This window comes from Hyaena hyaena, unplaced genomic scaffold (genome assembly GCF_003009895.1).
Source record: "Hyaena hyaena isolate Hyena2069 unplaced genomic scaffold, ASM300989v1 scaffold_678, whole genome shotgun sequence".
Lineage (NCBI taxonomy): Eukaryota > Metazoa > Chordata > Mammalia > Carnivora > Hyaenidae > Hyaena > Hyaena hyaena.
The window spans coordinates 336,660-356,637 of record NW_024081305.1 but is presented as its reverse complement, the minus strand read 5'-3'; the positions used below and the strand labels follow the sequence as shown (position 1 = coordinate 356,637).

Genomic DNA, 19,978 nt, shown 5'->3' with positions numbered 1-19,978 from the left:
TTGCCCAGTTCAAAGTCACACAGATTTATATCTATTTCCTTCTGAGAGTTTTATAATTTCAACTCTTGCATTTAGGTCCCTGATCCATTTTGAGTTAGTTTTTGTATATGATCCAACATCATGCTTTTGCATGTGGCTGTCTAGTTGTTCCAGCACCGTTTGCTGAAGACTGTTCTTTCCCTGTTGAATTTTCTTGTCAACTTTGTCAAAAATCAGTTGACCCTAAATGAATGAATGGGTTTATTTCTTGACCCTTGGTTCTATTCCATTGATCTGTATGTCTGTGCAAATGGCAGTACCACATAGTCTTGATTATATAATTTGACAGAAAGTTTTGAAATTAGGAAGTGTGAATCCTCCAACTTTGTTTCTTTTTTTTTTTTTAAAGATTGTTTTGTCCGTTCTGGGTCCTTTACATTTCTATAGGAATTTGAAGATCACTTTATTAATCTCTGGAACAACAACAACAAAAAGCCAGCTGGAATTTTAATAAGAATCACTTTAAATTTGCAGATCAATTTGTGAAGTTGTCATTTTAATGATATTAAATCCTCCAACCCATGAATATGAGATGTCTTTCTGTTTACTTAGGTATTCTTAAATTTTTTTCAACAGCATTTTATAGTTTTTTTATACAGGTTTTGCATTATTTTTAGATTTGTTTCTAAATATTTTATTCATTTTGATGCTATTATAAATAGAATTACTTTTTGAATTCTTTTTTTTATTCATTGCTAGTGGATAGGAATAAAATTTAATTTTGTATGTTGATTTTTGTGTTCTGCAACCTTGGTAAACACACTTATTATAGTTTTGTATGTGTGCATGTGTTCGTGGATTCCTTCAGATTTTTTAATACACAAGATCATGTCATCTACAAACAGGTTATTTTACTTTTTCCTTCCCAGTCTGAATTCCTTTTATTTCCTTATCTTGCTTTATTGTTTTCCTCACTGGAACCTTCACTACTGTATTGAATATAAGTAGTTAGAGCAAACATTCTTGTGTTATTCCTGATCTTAGGGGCAAAGCTCTCAGTATTTAACTGAACTAAATACTGAATATGATGTTACCTGTGGACTTTTCATAGATGTTATCTATCAAGGTAAGAAAGTTTGCCTCTATTCTTAGTTTGTTCAGTGTTCTGTATCACAAAAGGATGTTGGGTTTTGTCAAGTTCTTTTTCTTGTCTATTAAAGTAATCCCATCGATTTTGTCATTTATTACATTGATTTTTCACATATTCAGTGAGCCTAGCTTTCCTGAGATAAATCCCACTTGGCCATGGTTTAAAATCCTTTTTATATGTTGTTGAAATCAGTTTGCTAGTATTTTCTTGAGGATATTTACATCTATACTCATAAGGGATGTTGATCTGTAGTTTTCTTTCAGTGTCTTTGTCTGGCTTTGGCCTTACAGAATGAATTGGGAAGTGTTTCCTTCTTTTTCTAATTGAGTTTGTGAAGGATTAGAGTGAGTGTTTGTGTGTATGCATGTGTTAATTATTTTTGAAACACTTAGTAGAATTTACCAGTGCAGTCTTCTGACTTTGTGGGAAGATTTTGACTACTAATTCAGTATCTTTACTTTCTATAGATCTTTTGAGATTTTGTTTCTTCTTGAATCAGATTTAGTAGGTTGTGCTAGGAATTTGTCCATTTCATCTAGATTATATAATTTGTTGGCATATTGTTATTCCATTTTTATTTATGTTAGGTCAGTAATAATGCCCTCTCTTTCTTTCCTAATGTTAGTTTTGAGACTTCCCTCACCTTCCTTGTCATTCTACCTAAAAGTTTCTCAATTCTGTTGGCCTGTTTCAAAGAATAAATGTATTATTTTGTTATTTTTCTCTATTATGTTTCTGTTTTCTGCTTCATTTATTTCCCCTCTATGTTATTTCTTTTTTTTTTTTCTTCTGCCTGCCTTGGATTTAATTTGCTCTGTTTCCAGATTTTTTTAAGGTACAAAGCTAGAGTATTGATTCATCTTTTTTTTCTTTCTTCAGTAGAGAAACAGCAGTAAATTTCTCTCTGAGCGCTATTTTAGCTTCATCTTGTAGATTTTGGTATGTTTTGTGTGTTTGTGTGTGTCTGTGTGTGTGTGCGGGTGTCTTGTGTGTCTGTGTGTTTCAGTCATCTCAAAGTATTTTCTTTTTTTTTTTTTTTATTTTTTTAATGTTTTATTTATTTCTAGGAGAGAGAGAGAGACAGCGTGAGCAGGGGAGGGTCAGAGAGAGAGGGAGTGACAGACTCTGAAACAGGCTCCAGGCTCTGAGCTGGCAGTTAGCACAGAGCCTGACGCGGGGCTCGAACCCACGAACCGCGAGATCATGACCTGAGCGAAAGTCGGACGCTTAACCGACTAAGCCACCCGGGCGCCTCTCTCTCAAAGTATTTTCTAATATCTGTCATTTCTTCTCTGACTCATTGGTTAGGACTCTTAATTTCCACATATTTGTGAATTCTCCAGTATTTTCTGTTTCTGATTTCTAATTCATTCCACTGTGTTTAGAGAACCTACTTTGTATAATTTAAAAATTATTGAGATTTGTTTTGTGGCCTAACACACACCTGTCCTGGAAAATGTTTCATATACACTTGAAAAGAATGCTTATTTTACTGTTTTTGAGTGGAATGTTCTTGAGCCATTTATTAGGTTTATGTAGTTGGTTTATGATGTTCAGGTCTTCTGTTCTCTTAATAATCTTCTGTCTACTTGTTTTATCTATTGTTGAAAGTGGAATATTGAAGTCACCAGCTGTTACTATTGAATTGTCTATTTCTCCTTTCACTCTGTCAGTTTTTGCCTCATGTGTTTTGGGATTTTGTTGTTTGGTTCATATATATACATATATATATATATGTCATTGTAAAATGCCCTTCTTTTGTCCCTCCTTACAAATTTTGTTTTTAAGTCTATTTTGTCTAATATTAATATTGCCACTCAGGTTTTCATTGACTATTTATATAGTATATCTTTTACCATTCTTTTACTTTCAACCTTTTCATGTCTTTGAATCTAAAATGTATTTCTTGGGGTGTCTGGGTGGCTTAGTCGGTTAAGCATCTGACTTCAGCTCAGGTCATGATTTCACGCTTCATGGGTTCGAACCCCCCGTTGGGCTCTGTGCTGACCGCTGGTTCAGAGCCTGGAGCCTGTTTCGGATTCTGTGTCTCTCTCTTACCCTCCCCTGCTTGTGCTGTCTCTCTCTCTCTCTCACAGGAATAAATAAAAACATTAAAAAATAAAATAAGATAAAATAAAATGTATTTCTTATAGACAGTATACGGTTGAACCATGTTTTTATTTATCCATTCTACCATCTCTGTTTTTTTTTTAATTGGAGTGCTTAATCCATTTAAATTTAGCATAATTATGATGAGGTAGGATTTACATCTGCCATTTTGTTATTTGCTTTTCATGACTTGTGTCTATTTTGTTCCTCTTATCACTTCCTTCTTTTGTGTTAAATAGATATTTTTCGACACTATCAGTTTAAATCTCTTGTGATTTCTTTTACTGTATTTTTTTTTAGTTATTAGTGGTTGTGCTGTGGATTACCATTAACTTATAATTATTTAGTTTATAACAGCTTGGTACAGATTAATAGCCACTTAATTTCAATAACATAGAAAAACTTGCCTCCCTTATAGCTTCATTCCCTCTCCTTTGTGCCATTTTTGTCACACAAATTAATTACATACTACACATTGTGTGCCTGTCAACTTTGATTTGTAATTATTGCATTATCTAATTTTAAATCAATAGGGATAAAAGGAGTTATAAATAAAAAAAATACTTCTATACTGTGTTTTATGTCATTACTTTGTCATTGCATTTACTGGCTCTCTTTATTTCTTTTTGTGTATTTATATTACTATTTAGTGTCCTTTCATTTCTTCTAAAATAATTCTCTTAGTTCTGTTCACAGCAGATTCTATCCAGTTGACAATGTCTTAATGTCTGTTTCATTTTGGAAGGATAGATTTGCTGGATATAGAATTTTTGTTTGACATTCTTTTTTATCCTCCCCCAGCACTTTGAATATACCATCTTACTGCCTCTGTCTACTGGCTGTTTCTAATAAGAAATTAGCTATTAGTCTTATTCAGTGTTCCTTGTACATAATGAGTCACTTTTTTCTCTTGCTGCTTTCAAATTTTCTTAGTCTTTGATTTTCAACAATTTATGTTTCTACATGTGAATCTCATTGAATGTACACTTACATAAAGACTACTGAGCTGGTTGCATGTGTAGATAAATGTTTTCTTATCAAATTTGGAAACTGGCCATTATTTTTTCAAATATTCTTTACTTTTTTGTTTCTCATAATAGATCATCTCAATTGACCACTGTTTAGTTTACTCATATTTTTCTTCTGCCAGTTCTGATGTTGAGCCTCTTTAGTAAATTTTTCATCTCACTTTTTGTACTTTTCAACTCCAAAATTTCTATGTGATTTTTTTCTTATAATTCCTCTCTTTATTGATGTTCTATTTGATGAAGCATTTTTCTCAAGACGTTCCTTTAGTTGTTTAGACACGTTTTGTCTACCTCTTTGATTATCTTTAAAATCACTGTTTTAAATTTGTGTCTAGTAAGTCCAGTATCTGGATTTCTTCAAAGATACTTTTTGATGGCTTCTTTTACTATGTGTATGTCATACTTTCTTATTTCTTTGCATAGTTTATAAATTTTGTTTTGTTTTTCAAACTGGGCACTTTTTAAATAATGTAGAAATCTGGAAATCAGATTTCTCTTCACCCTTAGATTTGTTTTTATTACTGTTTGGTATTGTTGGTCTTTCTTTGTTTAGTGACTTTCCTGAACTAACCCTATACAGTGTGTGGCTACTGAAGTTTCTTTTTAGCTTAGTTGTCAGCTAATTATTGGACAGAGATTTCCTTAAATGGCTGTAACAATAAGTTTTCCAGCTTTGTAGAGGGGTTCTGAATGTGTATTGTGGTATTCCTGCCTGCTCAGGTAGGCACTTCATAATTCTGCCTTTCCCTTTGCTTTCTCTTTACACCATGTCTCAAGGTCAGCCAGAGGTGAGACCTTAGGGCTTCCACCTGCACATTACTCTGATCGTGCTCATGAACCTAGGCATGTACACAGCCCTACACATGTGCCTTGCCTTTTAGATTCCCCAAAATATGTCAAAGCATTTTTTTTAGGTAGGCCCCATGCCCAGTGTGGGACTCAAATTCATAACGCTGAGAGCAAGAGTCACATGCTTTACTGACTGAGCCAGTTAAGTGCCCCTGTCAAAGCTTTTCAGAGATACTCATAGACATTTCATTCCTCACCTTTTTAAATCTTTTGATCAGTTGCTTGTTTGCTCACAACTGTTGTCATTACCTCAGATAATATTAATGCAATGTTAAATGATTGCCATGGATTTTTTTCAACAAACCACCTTCCTTCATTCGCCCCTCCCAGGGAAAAGGCTGTTCACACTGAATGAGGTCTGAATCAGATCAGATAAGGACAAGACTTGAAAATGGGAATTTGCAGAGAATTGACAGGTCAAATAATGACAGTTCCCTTTCAATGGTGTTTTAGAGAACTCCAAACCTGTTTTACTGTCTCCAGTGGCTACTAGGCTACACCTGGTTTCCACTGTGATTGCAGGAATATTGGTTTTCAAATCTATTATGTTGATGGGATGATGGGAATAGGTGTAGGCCTGGTTAAAATGTGAAACAAGTCTTCTTACTGAAATTCAGCATTTTTTCTTGAATAAGCACTTCTTGGATTGTAGTAAGCCTTTTGTTAATTTCCAGAGTTCTGAAAAAGTTGATTCTGACAATTTTTGCCAGTATTTTTATGATAGAGCAGCTTTTGCTCCTGTTGCATTTTTGAAGGATTGGCTTTTCAGAGGTCCTTATGCTGCCATTCCCACTGACATCACTCCAGCCAAACAGATCTTAAAGGAAACACTAATCCCCCCCAGTATTATTTCCCTTGTAGAATTGTCCTCAAAAAATAAACATGGAAGACAAACATAAGCATACAGGGACTGGGAAGAATAGCACCAGTAAACCTGCAGTAATAAAAACTTATTGATTAAGAAATATTACCAACCAAAAATTAAATTGGAAATGTAGAATATATGATATAACTAGAAAGGCACAATATGGACCTTTTAGGGAGCATGAAAATAATCTATATACTAATTGGAGCAATGGTCACATGTGTGTATACATATGTCAGAAGTCATTGAAATATATTTTTAAGAGTAGTATACTTTAGGGGCGCCTGGGTGGCTTAGTCGGTTAAGCGTCCGGCTTTCGCTTCGGTCATGATCTCGCGGTTCGTGGGTTCGAGCCCCGCGTCGGGCTCTGTACTGACTGCCAGCTCAGAGCCTGGAGCCTGTTTCAGTCTGTGACTCCCTCTCTCTCTNGTCAAGCAGAATTAAGATGGAAACAAAATGTTTTTAATTTGCTCAAAATTGTCTAAGGGATTTCAGATGCTTTCTTTTTTGTTTAGCTGAAAGAAACATGTTTTCATCTATATCAAGAACTCAATTATTCTTTTTAAAGAAAAGACTTTTTAAAATTTACTTGAGGGGCGCCTGGGTGGCTTAGTCGGTTAAGCGTCCGACTTTCGTTTAGGTCATGATCTCGCGGTTTGTGGGTTCGAGCCCCGCGTCGGGCTCCGTGCTGACTGCCAGCTCAGAGCCTGGAGCCTGTTTCAGTCTGTGACTCCCTCTCTCTCTGACCCTCCCCTGCTCACGCTGTCTCTCTCTCTCTCTCCTAGAAATAAATAAAAGACATTTAAAAAAATTATTTAAAAAAAAAAGAGTAGTATACTTTACTGTATCTAAAATATGCTTCAATTAAAGCAAAATAATAGAGTGGAAAACTGGGGAACCATATGGTAAATCTTGAATCCATTCAAATCTAGAACTTTGAGTAAACACCTATGGAAATTATGAATCCAGAACAGAATAGAAATGTTAACTATGCAAAAATATATTCCAAATATCAGGAGTTGGAGGTAAAGGCCAAGCAGAGAGGTGGGGGAAAGTATAGTATATGTATGTCTGTTAGTTATCTATTGCTGTGTAAGAAATAACATAAGATCTAGGGGTACCTGGGTGGCTCAGTTGGTTAAGCATCTGACACTTTATTTAGGCTGAGGTTATGATCTCATGGTTCATGAGGTTGAGCCCTGCATTGGGCTCTGTGCAGACAGTGTAGAGTCTGCTTGGGATATTCTCTCTCTCTCTGCCCCTCTCCTGCTCGCTCTCTCTCTTAAAACAAACAAACATTAAAAAGAAAGAAATAATATCAGATCTTAACAACTTGAAACCTAAATCTTTATTATCTCATTTTCTCTGGGTCAAGAATCCAAGAGCAGCTTAGACAGGTCATTCAGGTTCAGGGTATTCTCAGGAGGCAGCAGTCATCAGAAGGCTTAACTAAGACTAGATAGAGGACTCCCTTCCAGGGTGATTCACTTGCATAGCTATTAGTAGAATGACTCAGGTTTTTGCCATATGAGTTTCTCCATAGGTCTGGTTGAGTGGTTTTACAGCATGGCAGCTAGCTTCCCTCAGAACCAACTTTCAGAACAAGGCAGAAGCTGTAATGTCATTTGTGACCTAGCACAGAAGTCACAGACTATCATTTCTGCCATATTCAGTTAATTGCATAGACCAACCCTCAAGCAGTGTTGGAGGGGATTACACAAAAGGAAGAAGACTAGGATTGTTAGGGGTCATCTTAGAGCCTGGCCACCACAGCCTGCTAATTCCTCAGCTTTTTAGCCAGGAGCCATTATATACTGGCCAGAAGTCAGAAAATAATGTTTCCAACCTCACAGTGTTTTTGTATAATCCTTTTCCTTGCTTTAATGCATTCACTTAGGTACCTTATTTGCCTCACAGAAGCATTTACTAAACTTGAGTTGATCTTTATTTACACTCTATTAAAAATTTTTTTTCTGCATCCTGACTGAATTTTATGTTTTTATATTTTAAAATTCTGTCTATAGTATATCATTTTAGTAATTCTGCCTATCCTATGTCTACATATGCTTGAAATGATCTTGTTATGATATAGTTGTTTTTTAGTGGTAAGAATTTGGGTGGCTGTCAGTTGAGCGTCTGGCTTTGGCTCAGGTCATGATCTCACGGTTCATGGGTTCGAGCATTGCATCAGGCTCTGTGCTGACAGCTAGCTCATAGCCTGAAGCCTGTCCTCAGATTCTGTGTCTCCCTCTCTCTCAGACCCTCCCCTGCTCATGCTGTCTCTCTGTCTCTCTCTCAAAAATAAATAAAACATTAAATATTTTTAAAAAAAAGATTTAACACAGAAATTCTCTTAAAAAAAAGAGAATTTGGATGTGTGTAGGAGTGAGGGGTTTGGTTTTGGTTTGGTTTTAGATGTGTGTGTGTGTGTTTATTTTTTTTTTAATGTTTATTTATATTGAGAAAAAGAGTGTGTTCTGTGTCCCTGCACCAGCAGGGGATGAGGAGAAAAAGGGAGAGAGAGAATCCCAAGCAGGCTCTGCACTGTCAGCACAGAGCCCAATATAGGGCTTCATCTCACGAACTCGAGATTGTGACCTGAGCCAAAATCAAGAGTTGGACGGATTGGACACTTAACTGACTAAGCCACCCAGGTGCTCCTGTGGTTTCTTTCTTTTTTTTTTTTTTAGCTTTCCTCTTTTTTTTTCCTTTTGAATTGCTTATAATTCGTTTTTTTATAATCATGTATTACAGAAAGAACAACTTTGAAAAATAAGTTTTATAGTATTCAGTGATCATGAGAATGTAAGGAAATATTCTTATCACTATTAGAGTATTAAATTTGGTACAATCTTCTTTGGTATTGTCACAAACTTAAATGCTTTTATACTATGAATCAAAAAGTCCATTCTTGTGACACAATCCTAAAATATCCATTCATATGTACAAAGATATGCATAGAGTGCTTATTTCATCATGTGTAATTAAACCATAATTATCATGTATCATATATATATCATGTGCCTCATGTACATATCATGTATAATTAAACCATTAACAACACCTGAAATGTTCAGTAACAGGTAAATATGTAAGTGGATTGTGGTATAGAATATTACATATCATTAGAATATGAAAATTCATTATGTACTACATGAGAAAATTCCAAGACATTATGTGAGAAACATTACTACCTATAGAATAATTACAAATGATTTTTTTTAAACTAGATGTATATATATATGTACATGTTTATGTCTTAAGTGCATAGGAAAGAGTCTGTAAGGTTTCGTGCCAAATAAACAAGAATACCTCTAGGATAGGGAATAAGAGAAAAGTTGAGATGGAAGATGAACGTTTTTCTGCATGTTTATGAATTATTTTTATGGAGAATGTGTTTCAGCTTAAAACTTTTGAGATAAATTATAAAAATGACTGCAGTTCTTAGGTAGAAAACTTTACTTTTTCAACTGTGCAATGATCTTGTAATAAAGAGGATCTGATCATGAGGATTTTTTACTTTGTGAATCTTAGATGGCTTGTTCTTTTATCAGTTATTTCCGTTCTCCAGGCAAAAGAGGCTGAGATTGCAAATTGCAGAAATGAGAATTGGAGAGAACATAAAGAGAATTTTAAGAAGTGATTGGTTATAGTAATAGGCATGTGAGATGTGGAGGAAAGAAGAGAATGGTAGGTAAAATTGAGATGGGGGAACACAGGAAAAAAAGAACAGATTTAAAGGAAGAGGAAAATGAATTAAATTTACAATATTGAAGACCTGTGGGAAAATCTTATGAAGCTATGTAGCAGATGGTTTGAAAGAACAGTCTGGTGCTCTGGAAGTCATCTGCACTTAGAATTTTAAAGTCATGATTGTTGATAGTTAGATGACCAAAGGAAGAGTGTATAGAGTGAGAGAAGATTCTTAGAGATGGAACCCTGGGGACCGTAACATTTAAGGAGCTAGCAAAGCAGTCCCTGAAGCTGGCTGAAAAGTTGCACTGGACAGTCGTATCTGGCATTTCAAAGATGAAGGTGATGGGAGTAGTCAGTAGTTGTGGCATTCCACAGGAAGCAGAAGGAAGAGAGAACATTTAATTGCAGTAGTAGGGATTTTGACCAGAATGGGTTGTGGTACAGAGCCCTCTAGTGGAAGGGAGACTGGCATTTGAGAACTGAAGCTCGGAAAAGAATATGCATGAGACTGGCATTTTTTGTCCTTTTTGTGATCCATCACTTTCTTATTGGAAAGAAATTAATGGGGGTTAGTTGTAGTCACTGAGCGTATGAAAGTTATATGTAAATTTTTCTTCTGCCCTATGAAAATTAGAGGTTATGAGGAGCTAAAACATGTGGAGAATGACATTTTTTTTTTCCAGCAATGGGAGGGCAGTTAGGGAATTTTTCTCCCAAGGAGAAGTCCCAAAGCAGACAGTAAAGAAAAACAACAGGGCTTTTTGACACCTACCTCAGCTGAAGCATGGACCATCTCAACTGAACCATGGACCAAAGGCATGGACCAGTCACAGAAGGATGCGTGTTAAAAGAACCTTATCTATCAGCAAGCTACTAACCAAGAAAAATAACTGTGAAATGTGTTATTGTACATACTCAGTTTTTATAGTACCTCCTCTGGAAAAACTACTTGCTTTATTACTTTGTTTTTTATATTTAGTATATGAAAACAGGGAAGAAGTTATTTTCTACACACACAAAAGACTAGACAAGAGAATAATCTTTATTACCTTCTTTTGTTTTTTTATTAATTACTCATGGAGAAAATTGTGGAACAACATATATTAATAGTAGGATTGGTGAGGGAAATTAACTTCTTTTTATACAACTCTGTTGTTTGGCATCATCACAGTGTTTTTAAAACAACCAATAAAATATGTAGTGTTTATAAGGAAAAGCTAAAAATAAAATAATACATATTTGTAGAAAGATTAGGAAAATAATGTAGAAGTATACAATGTAGGAAAAGTCTGCCACTCTATTCCTACTGTGTAATTTTGGCTGTATATAAGGTCTTATTACTACACAAAATAATGTAGATTTATGTAAAGATATATTCATAAAACTATATACTTTTTCATTTATTCATAGGCATCTTTCTATATTGATATATCAGTGTATTCTTTTAAACACTGCATAGAATTTTGAAAACTTTTGGGGCAAACTTTTTTTAATTGAAATATAACATATTCAGTGAAAAGTGTCCAGCTTAATGATTTTTTACAAAGTAACGATACACATATAACTATCTTTCAGATCAAGATCAGTAACAATGCCGATCATTACATAACCCTTTTTCATACTTCCTTTCTCCTAACCATAGGTAACCACTATTTTGACTGCCACTCATATAGATAAGTTGTGTCTGTTTTTTAGCTGTATATATATTGAGTCATATAGTTGTGTGTGACTTTTTTATGTGCATCTTAACTTTTTTTCGCCTATTATTATTTTTCTGAGATTTATTCATGTGGTTGCATATAGTAGTGGTTTATCCTTTTTCTATTTGGTATAGTATTTAGTAGAATGCATAAATCATGATTTTTATGTATTCTCCTATTGATGGGCATTTGCGTTATTTCAGATTGATAATCATTATGAATAAATGCTCTTATAAGCCTGTACATGTACAAGATGTACATGCCTTTTGCACACACTTCTACTGAGTACATACAAATTGTTGTATATCAAGAAAAGAAATTACTAGATCATATGGTATACATATATTCACCTTTAGTAGATACTGTCCAGTTGTTTCCCAAAGTGGCTCTGACATCTTACCTTCCATCAGCAGTATGAGAGTTCCATATATTCTATGTCCTTGCCAGCCATTTAGTATTGATGGCTTTTTGTTTGGTTTGTTATTATTTGGTTTTGATGGTTATTTTAGAATGTTTTAAAAAGTCTGCCCAGGGGTGCCTGGGTGCCTCAGTCAGTTAAGCAACAAATTCAGCTCAGGTCATGATTTTGCGGTTTGTGAGTTTTAGCCCCACATTGGGCTGTATGCTCACAGCTCAGAGTCTGGAGCCTGCTTTGGATTCGATGCCCCTGTCTCTCTCTATCCCTCCCCCACTCATGCTCTCTCTTTTTCTCTCTCTCTCTTGAAAAATAAATGTTAAAAAATAGAAGTCTGCCCAGTATTTTATTATGTGACTAGATCATAATTTAATCTCCTTTTGATGGGCTTTTTCCCTGTTCTTTCACTATAACACCACCAGAACCTAGACAGTTCCAATGTCTAGTGGACTCCGTGATCTGTGTACAGAAGATTTAATACTGAAAGTTTCAGAATCTCTATATATTTTTTTCTTTTCTTAACAGGTTTTTCTCAAATTACATCTGGTTTTGGATAGTATGGTGCCAATATGGAGAATCCATATTAAATATTTTCATTTTATGACATGAAAGTCAATTTTGATTTCATAGTGGGAAATGGTTGTTTTTTTCACTCTTGTTTAAAAGTAGTGTAAAAAGTAGTATAGTATCTGAAACTAGACTTTTGGTGAAAGCATTGCTAAACACAGCCAATTTAATTGTCCAGAATTGCATTCTATTAGAACAAGCATACAGTGCTAGCTGCCAGCACCTGCATCACCTAGATCTTCAGTCCACTGGAAAACTACTGTGTGAATTACTTGATAGTGTAACCACTTAGGTTTTAGGAACTGACTTTCACCCTTGAAAGTGAAGGGTAGGTATTTCCAATCAGAAATTTGCTTCAAACTCCAACCTTCCTTTTAACAAATCTTCTCTCCCCAGTTTCCTTAAATTTTCTTTTAACATTGGCTTTTAAAGTATGAAACTCAGAGGGCTTGCTTTTCATGGGTTAAATGTGATCACCAGACCTCCAGCTTCTCATGTTAGGAGGTGTGATTACTTCATGATAACCACCCTTCCTGTTGTGCATCATAGTTTTAAACAGGTGTTAGCACAGGTGGCATTCAGTACTATCCAATTACCATAAGTAATTCCTTGGGAGAATTCAGACACTGTTAACCCTCTGTGAGAACCGAATGGTCTTTTGGAAAATGCCTTATGAGCATATAAGATAGCTTTATCTTTGCTATATTCTTTGCTTTTGCCAGCTGTACATTGAATTATTCATTTTTGGAATAGCTATGACCAGAAGAAGCATGATTCTCATATTAGTAAGTTTTAGACATGTATTTTTACTTTCAGATATGGAGGTTTTTCACATTTCTAGGTAATTGCTATCAGGAATTTCTTAGAGGTAGCTGAAAACTGCTTTTTATTTTATTCAGTTTTTTTATTTTCATAAGTCTGTGTCTTAGAAGAATGTCTTTACCTCTTGAGATTTCTTAAGAGGTCATGCTGCAGCATAACTCTAAAATTCTTTCACTTCTTCATTATCTGTACTAATAGTAACGAATCTGAAAACACCTACGTAAATTAACAAAAAAGCCAGAAACCTTATTGAAGAGGCTGTTTTCAGTGACCTCTCCTTTCTCAGCCCCTAAATCTTTTTTATCAGTGTTGATAATGACGAGTAAAACTTGCTGGCTTGATTTTTTTTTCTTCTCAGTATCAGGTAAAAGTTCTAATATTCTCAACCAGGATTGGGGTTCAGGTGGTGGTAGAACTACAAATCTAATCAACTTCTGACACATAACTATTAATTAGGTGTCTCTTCATTTATCTCGCATGAACCTAGCTTATAGATTAATTTTAGAAACCACTTTCAAGTCTCAGTTAGTAAAATGCTTTGACCTCCAGTAGATCATTTTTTAGTATATTCTAGCCAAGGCAGTCAGCCTCTACAAAGAAGTCCATTATGAGAGAGTTTGCTCAAGTTGCTTCCTTATAGGTAACACAGATAATAAAGTACTCACTAACCTAGCACCAGCAGAGTCCTCAGCCTCCCTGTAATTTCTGTACCCACAACAGCTGTTTCTCTTTCTACACAGGGATCAGTCAGAGCCGGATCTCTCACTGGCTGTTGCAGCAGGGATCAGACCTGAGCGAACAGAAGAAAAGAGCATTTTATCGATGGTATCAACTTGAGAAGACAAACCCTGGTAAATATCATTTCCTTATTTTATTGCCTCTGAAACAAGGCAGTGTAATTAATTACTTTATTAAATCTGTATTCTGACTTGCCTTCGCTAAGGTAGTTTCATACTTTCCTGTTGTTCCTTTCTCCTTAACTATAAAATCCAAACCCTGATCATACCAGTTTTTAGTTTAGTGTCTAATCTAGTCATTTTCACTCCTTCCTCCAAGGCATCTGCTACCAGTTTATATGCTGTTTCTAACCATAGTTTGAAAGCTGCAATGGCTGATTTCTTATTTTCAACTATAGGTACACACATAAGAATCCGTCTTTTTTTTTTTTTTTTTTTTTTTTNTTTTTTTTTTTTTTTTTTTTTTTTTTTTTTTTTTTTTTTTTTTTTTTTTTTTTTTTTTTTGGTGTTACTTCATTTAATAATGTTAATTTCATACTTTTATTTAGTTCATTCTATACTGTATCCAGTGATCTCTGTTAATGATTTTCTATTTCTAGTTACCTGGATGATGGTTTGGACTTTAGGGTGAAACTGCCCTGATGACTTTGGAAGCAGCAGTAGGTTGGAAAGCAGAATGAAATCTGAAGGAAAAAGATCACTAAAACCTTTATGTCTGAAGTTGCCAGGAATAGGCAAGATCTGTTGTAGGATACTTTTAACAAGCGGTATATAGAGTCCGACGTTGTATGGCAGCCTGTATCAACCTACACACTAGATAGATGGGTGGCAATGAGCCTGATCTCAAGGTTAGCCTTTTGATTGAGCTGTGTTCTGAAATACCACAGCATTAAAGCCATTGCTTGTTACAGGTTAAATCGTCATTTGGAATATTGCATGCTGAAGACTTAGCTAATAATAGTATTGACTCCGAGTTAGAAATAATGTTAGAAACATATTTGTGTGTATATGAGTGGTAAGTTTTTTGTTTGTTTGTTTGTTTTTAAAGATCACATTCCTGATCTGAAAGGTTTAGGCAGGACAAAACAGAACAGACCTCTGCAATGGATTTTTTTAATCTACCAGACCCCAGTTTCTATTTTGAAATTTTCAGATGTACAGAAAACTTGAAAGACATCACAGTGAACACCTTGTTTACCCTCTTCTTACAGTAATTGTTAAAATTTTGCTTTATTTGCTTTATTCCTATAAAATAAATGAATAAATTTAAAAATCTATCTATGTATATGCATGTATATACCTCTCTTTCTCTTCAGCATTCCTTTCCTGAATAAAAGAATAATTACTTGAATAATCACAGCCACTGTTACCACATCTCAGAAAATTAACAATAATTCCATAATAGCATCTGACATCTAGTTTATATTTCTATTTCTCTGGTTACAAGAATGTCTTTTTTCTAATCAAATAGTATCTGATTTAGGTTGACAAATTAGAATTTGTCATGTCTCTTTAGACTCCTAAGTCTGGTCACTCAAACTTTTTTTTTTCATAACATAAACTTCTTAAACTGTCTAATCTTACAGAATATCCCATATTCTGTATTTTTGTGTTTCCTCTTAGGGTCAATTAAATTATTCCTCTCTAGTGCCTGTATTTCCTGTAAACTAGAAGTTAGGATTAGAGGCTTGATTAGATTCAAGTTAAACATTTTTGGCAAGAATACTTCATAGATTATTTAGAGAGGGCATGTAGTGATGTCTGCAATATACTTTGAAATGCATCAAAATAAAATGGATAAGGAGATAAATAATGTGATAAACTAAATGAGTAAAATATTAGATGACATGAGTATAGATTTTCATCATAAAATTCTTTCATTGTTTCTGTATGAAAACATTCACAGACATTGGGGCAAAATACTTTGTAACGTTTACTTCATGTATCAAGGCATATGTAATGTCAGATTGTAGCACTGTTCATGAGGTAAGTTTGATCATTTTTTAAAGTAAGGACCACCAGGGGCTCCTGGGTGGCTTAGTCGGTTAAGCGTCCGACTTTAACTTAGGTCATGATCTTGCGGTTTAAAATCTCGTGGTTCGAGCCCCGCGTTGGGCTCTGTGCTGACTGCCAGCTCAGAGCCTGGAGCCTGTTTCAGAGTCTGTGACTCCCTCTCTCTCTGACCCTCCCCTGCTCATGCTGTCTCTCTCTCTCCTAGAAATAAATAAAACATTAAAAAAAAAAAAAGACTTTAAAAAAAAATAAAAAATAAAGTAAGGACCACCAGATCTTATCTTTGCAATTTGTCAATAATCTGTAGAGTGTCATTTTGTCACTGCATGAACAGCAACCTTTTATCAGTGGTTTTAGCATCCATTGATGCTTACTTAATGAGTTATCCTGTTGGGGATTACAAAATGCTGATGATCTTATTTAGCATTCCTTCAACATTTATTAGCTGGCAGTTTTTCTGCAAAGAACTTTCATTTTTAGGTATTCTTCTAATGATAGGTAGATAGGCAAGCAGATCTCTCAAACTAATGACTCTGGTTGCTGCCATTAGCTAAATGTTCTAAAGAGGCACAGTTCATTAGAAATACAATGCAAATGGCATGTAATTTAAAATTATCTAGTCTTCAGGGGCACCTGGGTGGCTTAGTCGGTTAAACGTCCGACTTTTGCTTAGGTCATGATCTTGCGGTTCGTGGGTTCGAGCCCCGCGTCGGGCTCTGTGCTGACTGCCAGCTCAGAGCCTGGAGCCTGTTTCAGTCTGTGACTCCCTCTCTCTCTGACCCTCCCCTGCTCATGCTGTCTCTCTCTCTCCTAGAAATAAATAAAAATATTTAAAAAAATAAAATAAATAAAATTATCTAGTCTTCAAATTTTAAAAAGTAAGAAATAGCTAAAATCAATTTTTATAATCTATTTTATTTAGCAAAGATGTATTAACACTTCAAGTTTAATTCAGTACTTTTCAAAATTATTGAGACTTCTTTCTCTTTCTTTCATTTTCTTTCTCTTTGTACTGATTCTTTGAAATCCAATGTGTATTTTAAACTTGAAGCACATAATGTTTCCAATCAGCCACTTTTAGGTGCTCAGTAGCTGCATGTGGCTAGTGCCTACCCTATTGGACAGTCTTAAGATAAAATCATACTTGAAGCAACACTTCAAACTCAGCTCTAATTAGTCTTCCCAAAGACATCACTTCTCCCATGATTCACAGCAAAGCAAATCAAATGGTGAATGACAAAAACTTGGCACTTGGACTACTTACTAGAGCAGTTTAGGCTGATAGCAAAGATTCAGGTAGGTAAATAAGGAGCTATACCTAGGGGTTTCATAAACCTGATCCCCTTTTGGCAATTGGCTGCCAAGAGGGAACACCAGAGGGATTGTCAAGATATTCCAAAATGTATAGGGCAGAACAGTGAAGAATAATTTGAAGGACAAATACTAATCAACTGTGTCAGGCATTCAGCCTCTATAAGAGAAGGGATTTTTGTATCTTGGATTGGCAGTACCTTGACATATCATCACAGTTGGGGAGGCTACATTCCCATCCCACACTCAGATTTCAAGGCTGGGCTCTAATCCCAGGAAGTGACTAGGATACCAGGAAAATAAATTCACCAGAAGGAGGAAGGGGACTAAGGTGCAGCTCTCAGGCCACCACAGCCTTGTTGTTGTAGCTAATTTGATAGCACTGCCGACTGTGGAATACTACTATTAGAGTCCTGTTTTTAGCACTGGGGTAATATAGTGTTCTTCTGAAGCTGTTTAATTAAAAATTGTTGAGTGCTTGGCTGAGGAGCCAATGGGACAAAGCTACCATCTGTGGGATTTTGACTAAACACTACTAAGTCAAGAATCCCACCCAGGTGGAGCAGTACAGCCTGGAGTCAGGACCAGTGGGGTGCAGAGAGCCCCTAGGACAGGAAATGGGCCAGCCAGCAAAGGGACCCTCACACAGTGCATGTTTATGGGGAACCTGGTGCTAAACCAGTTATAGATGACCTGCTTATGGGTCCTACATAGCAGAGCAGTTCCCTACCTGCATTCTATTGAAAGTCAGCCCTCTACACAAGGGTTTGTAAAAGTAAATTTTCTTAATTAAAAAAAAAAAGAACAGCACCTGGGTGGCTCAGTCATTTAAGCATCCAACTATCTAACTTCAGCTCAGGTCATGATGTCAGGGTTGGTGAGTTCAAGCCCAATGTTGGGGTCTTTGCTGACAGCTCAGAGCCTGGAGCCTGCTTTGGTCTCCCTCTCTCTCTGCCCCTCCCTTGCTCATGCTTTGTCTGTCTCTCTCTCTCAAAAATAAATAATCATTTTTTTAAAAGAGAGAAAAATGTTTTTGATCTTATTTTTTATTTCAATTTGTCTTAGAGTTAGGCTAAATCGTTATCAGGAGATGGAGGCAGGTGGAACTAGGGCACTGAAACAGGAAAATGGGAAAAGACTAACAGCATTCATCCAGCTGTTGGTAAGGAATTGGTTTCTTTGAAGAGCTGGTACCTCCTTTTAAGAATAAGTTCCCCTAGGGGCACCTGGCTGGTTCATGTGGTGGAATATGTGACTCTTGATCTTGGGGTTATAAGTTTTAGCCCCATGTTGGGTGTACAGTTTACTTTAAAATAAACAATAAAAAAATAAATTCTCCTAATTATGTGCACTTGCTTTTCAGTAAAGTTGTATTGCTGATTGTCCCCTTTCTAAAGGACTTCCTATTTTTATTTGAAAACAAATCCATATGGGGTCCAAAGTTCGTTCTTGTCAGGTTTTCTGTAGGACAAAATTTAAAGTTAGCTGAAGAGAAGAGGATAAGTTTATAATTGTCAACTAGTAGTTTTCATAGCATCAACAGCAATTGGATGTTAGTGATTGAAATAAATTTTTAGAAGTTTTTCATTACATTTTCACCCTTATTAAATAAATAAGAGCTATTATGGTATAGAATTCTTTCTAAGTAAATAAATCTTTGTTGACTTTAACCTTTGATTATAGCTGAAGAATTGTATTGTTTTTTTTTTTTCGTAGACCCTTTGAAACTACTATTCTGTTTAGATAAGATGAATTAAAGTTATGTTGGCACATAAAAATAGCTTATCCACTGTCTAGTCATTAGTTGCTTATAGTACATGAGAATCTTTGCAGGTCACTGCAGGGGTGATTGGAATCTACCTAAATGCTCCTCAGTCAAGAACTGGTTAAATGAATTATAGAATATCTGTAAAATTGAATAGTATGGAGACTATATAGCTATTTTTTAAAGGGGGGCTTTATATGAATTAAAGTTATATGTAGAAGTACCAAATTCGTAAGTGAATAAGGTGCAAACAATAGAGTATACTGCCATTTATATAGAGGGAATACATAAACACGTATATGCTTCTGTAAACATAGAACATCTCTAGCAGGCTGTATTCGGAGCTAATAAAGGATCTGTGGAGGCTCGGAAAGCCTGGGAGTGCAAGGTGGCAGGAAGACTGTTAACTGTATAACCTTTTGTATCTTTATTAATTTTGTACTATATATTCAAAAAGCACATACAAAGTTTCATGAGAAGGAGGAAGAAAGGAAAGAAGGAAGGAAGGGAGGGAGGGAAGGAGAGAGGCAAAAAAGAAATTAACCTGCCTTGTTAACAGCTTTCAAGATATAAAAGTGCAGAACCTAGGTTCATATAGTCCAGACCTGCTTATTGATAGGAAGTTCTTTTGTATCACAAATTTTACTTGCTCATCAGAATAAATATAAATGGTACCATTCCATTGCATATATTCTGGGGAAAGAATGCAGAATTAAGAAAAATCATTAAAATGAAAAGTGGGTTTTTTTTCTCTAAATGTAAATATTTGGAAAATAATTCAAAAAAATGTTTTACATTCTGTCCCTTTATTCTTGGGTTCAGAGCATTTCTCTCTGTATTACCTTGACTGAAATTCTTTTCAGTCTCTTCACTCTGGATCCATTTGGATACAGGATTTCTTTTTTTGTTTTTTTTAGTCTCTCTTTAAGTGGACTCAGCAAGAAAAAGAACAGAGTGGATATTTAGGTTATT

The 19,978-nt window shown here is 35.3% G+C and overlaps 1 protein-coding gene across 7 annotated transcripts in view; it reads left to right on the top strand.

Annotated features, from left to right (window-relative positions):
- HMBOX1 (homeobox containing 1) overlaps positions 1–19,978 on the top strand; it is a 180,307-nt gene that overhangs the window by 113,696 nt on the left and 46,633 nt on the right. For all 7 annotated transcript variants that reach the window (XM_039217175.1, XM_039217176.1, XM_039217174.1 and 4 more), the window contains one exon: positions 13,921–14,031. In XM_039217175.1, coding sequence (XP_039073106.1) covers positions 13,921–14,031 — 111 coding nt within the window. The remainder of the gene's footprint in view (positions 1–13,920; positions 14,032–19,978) is intronic.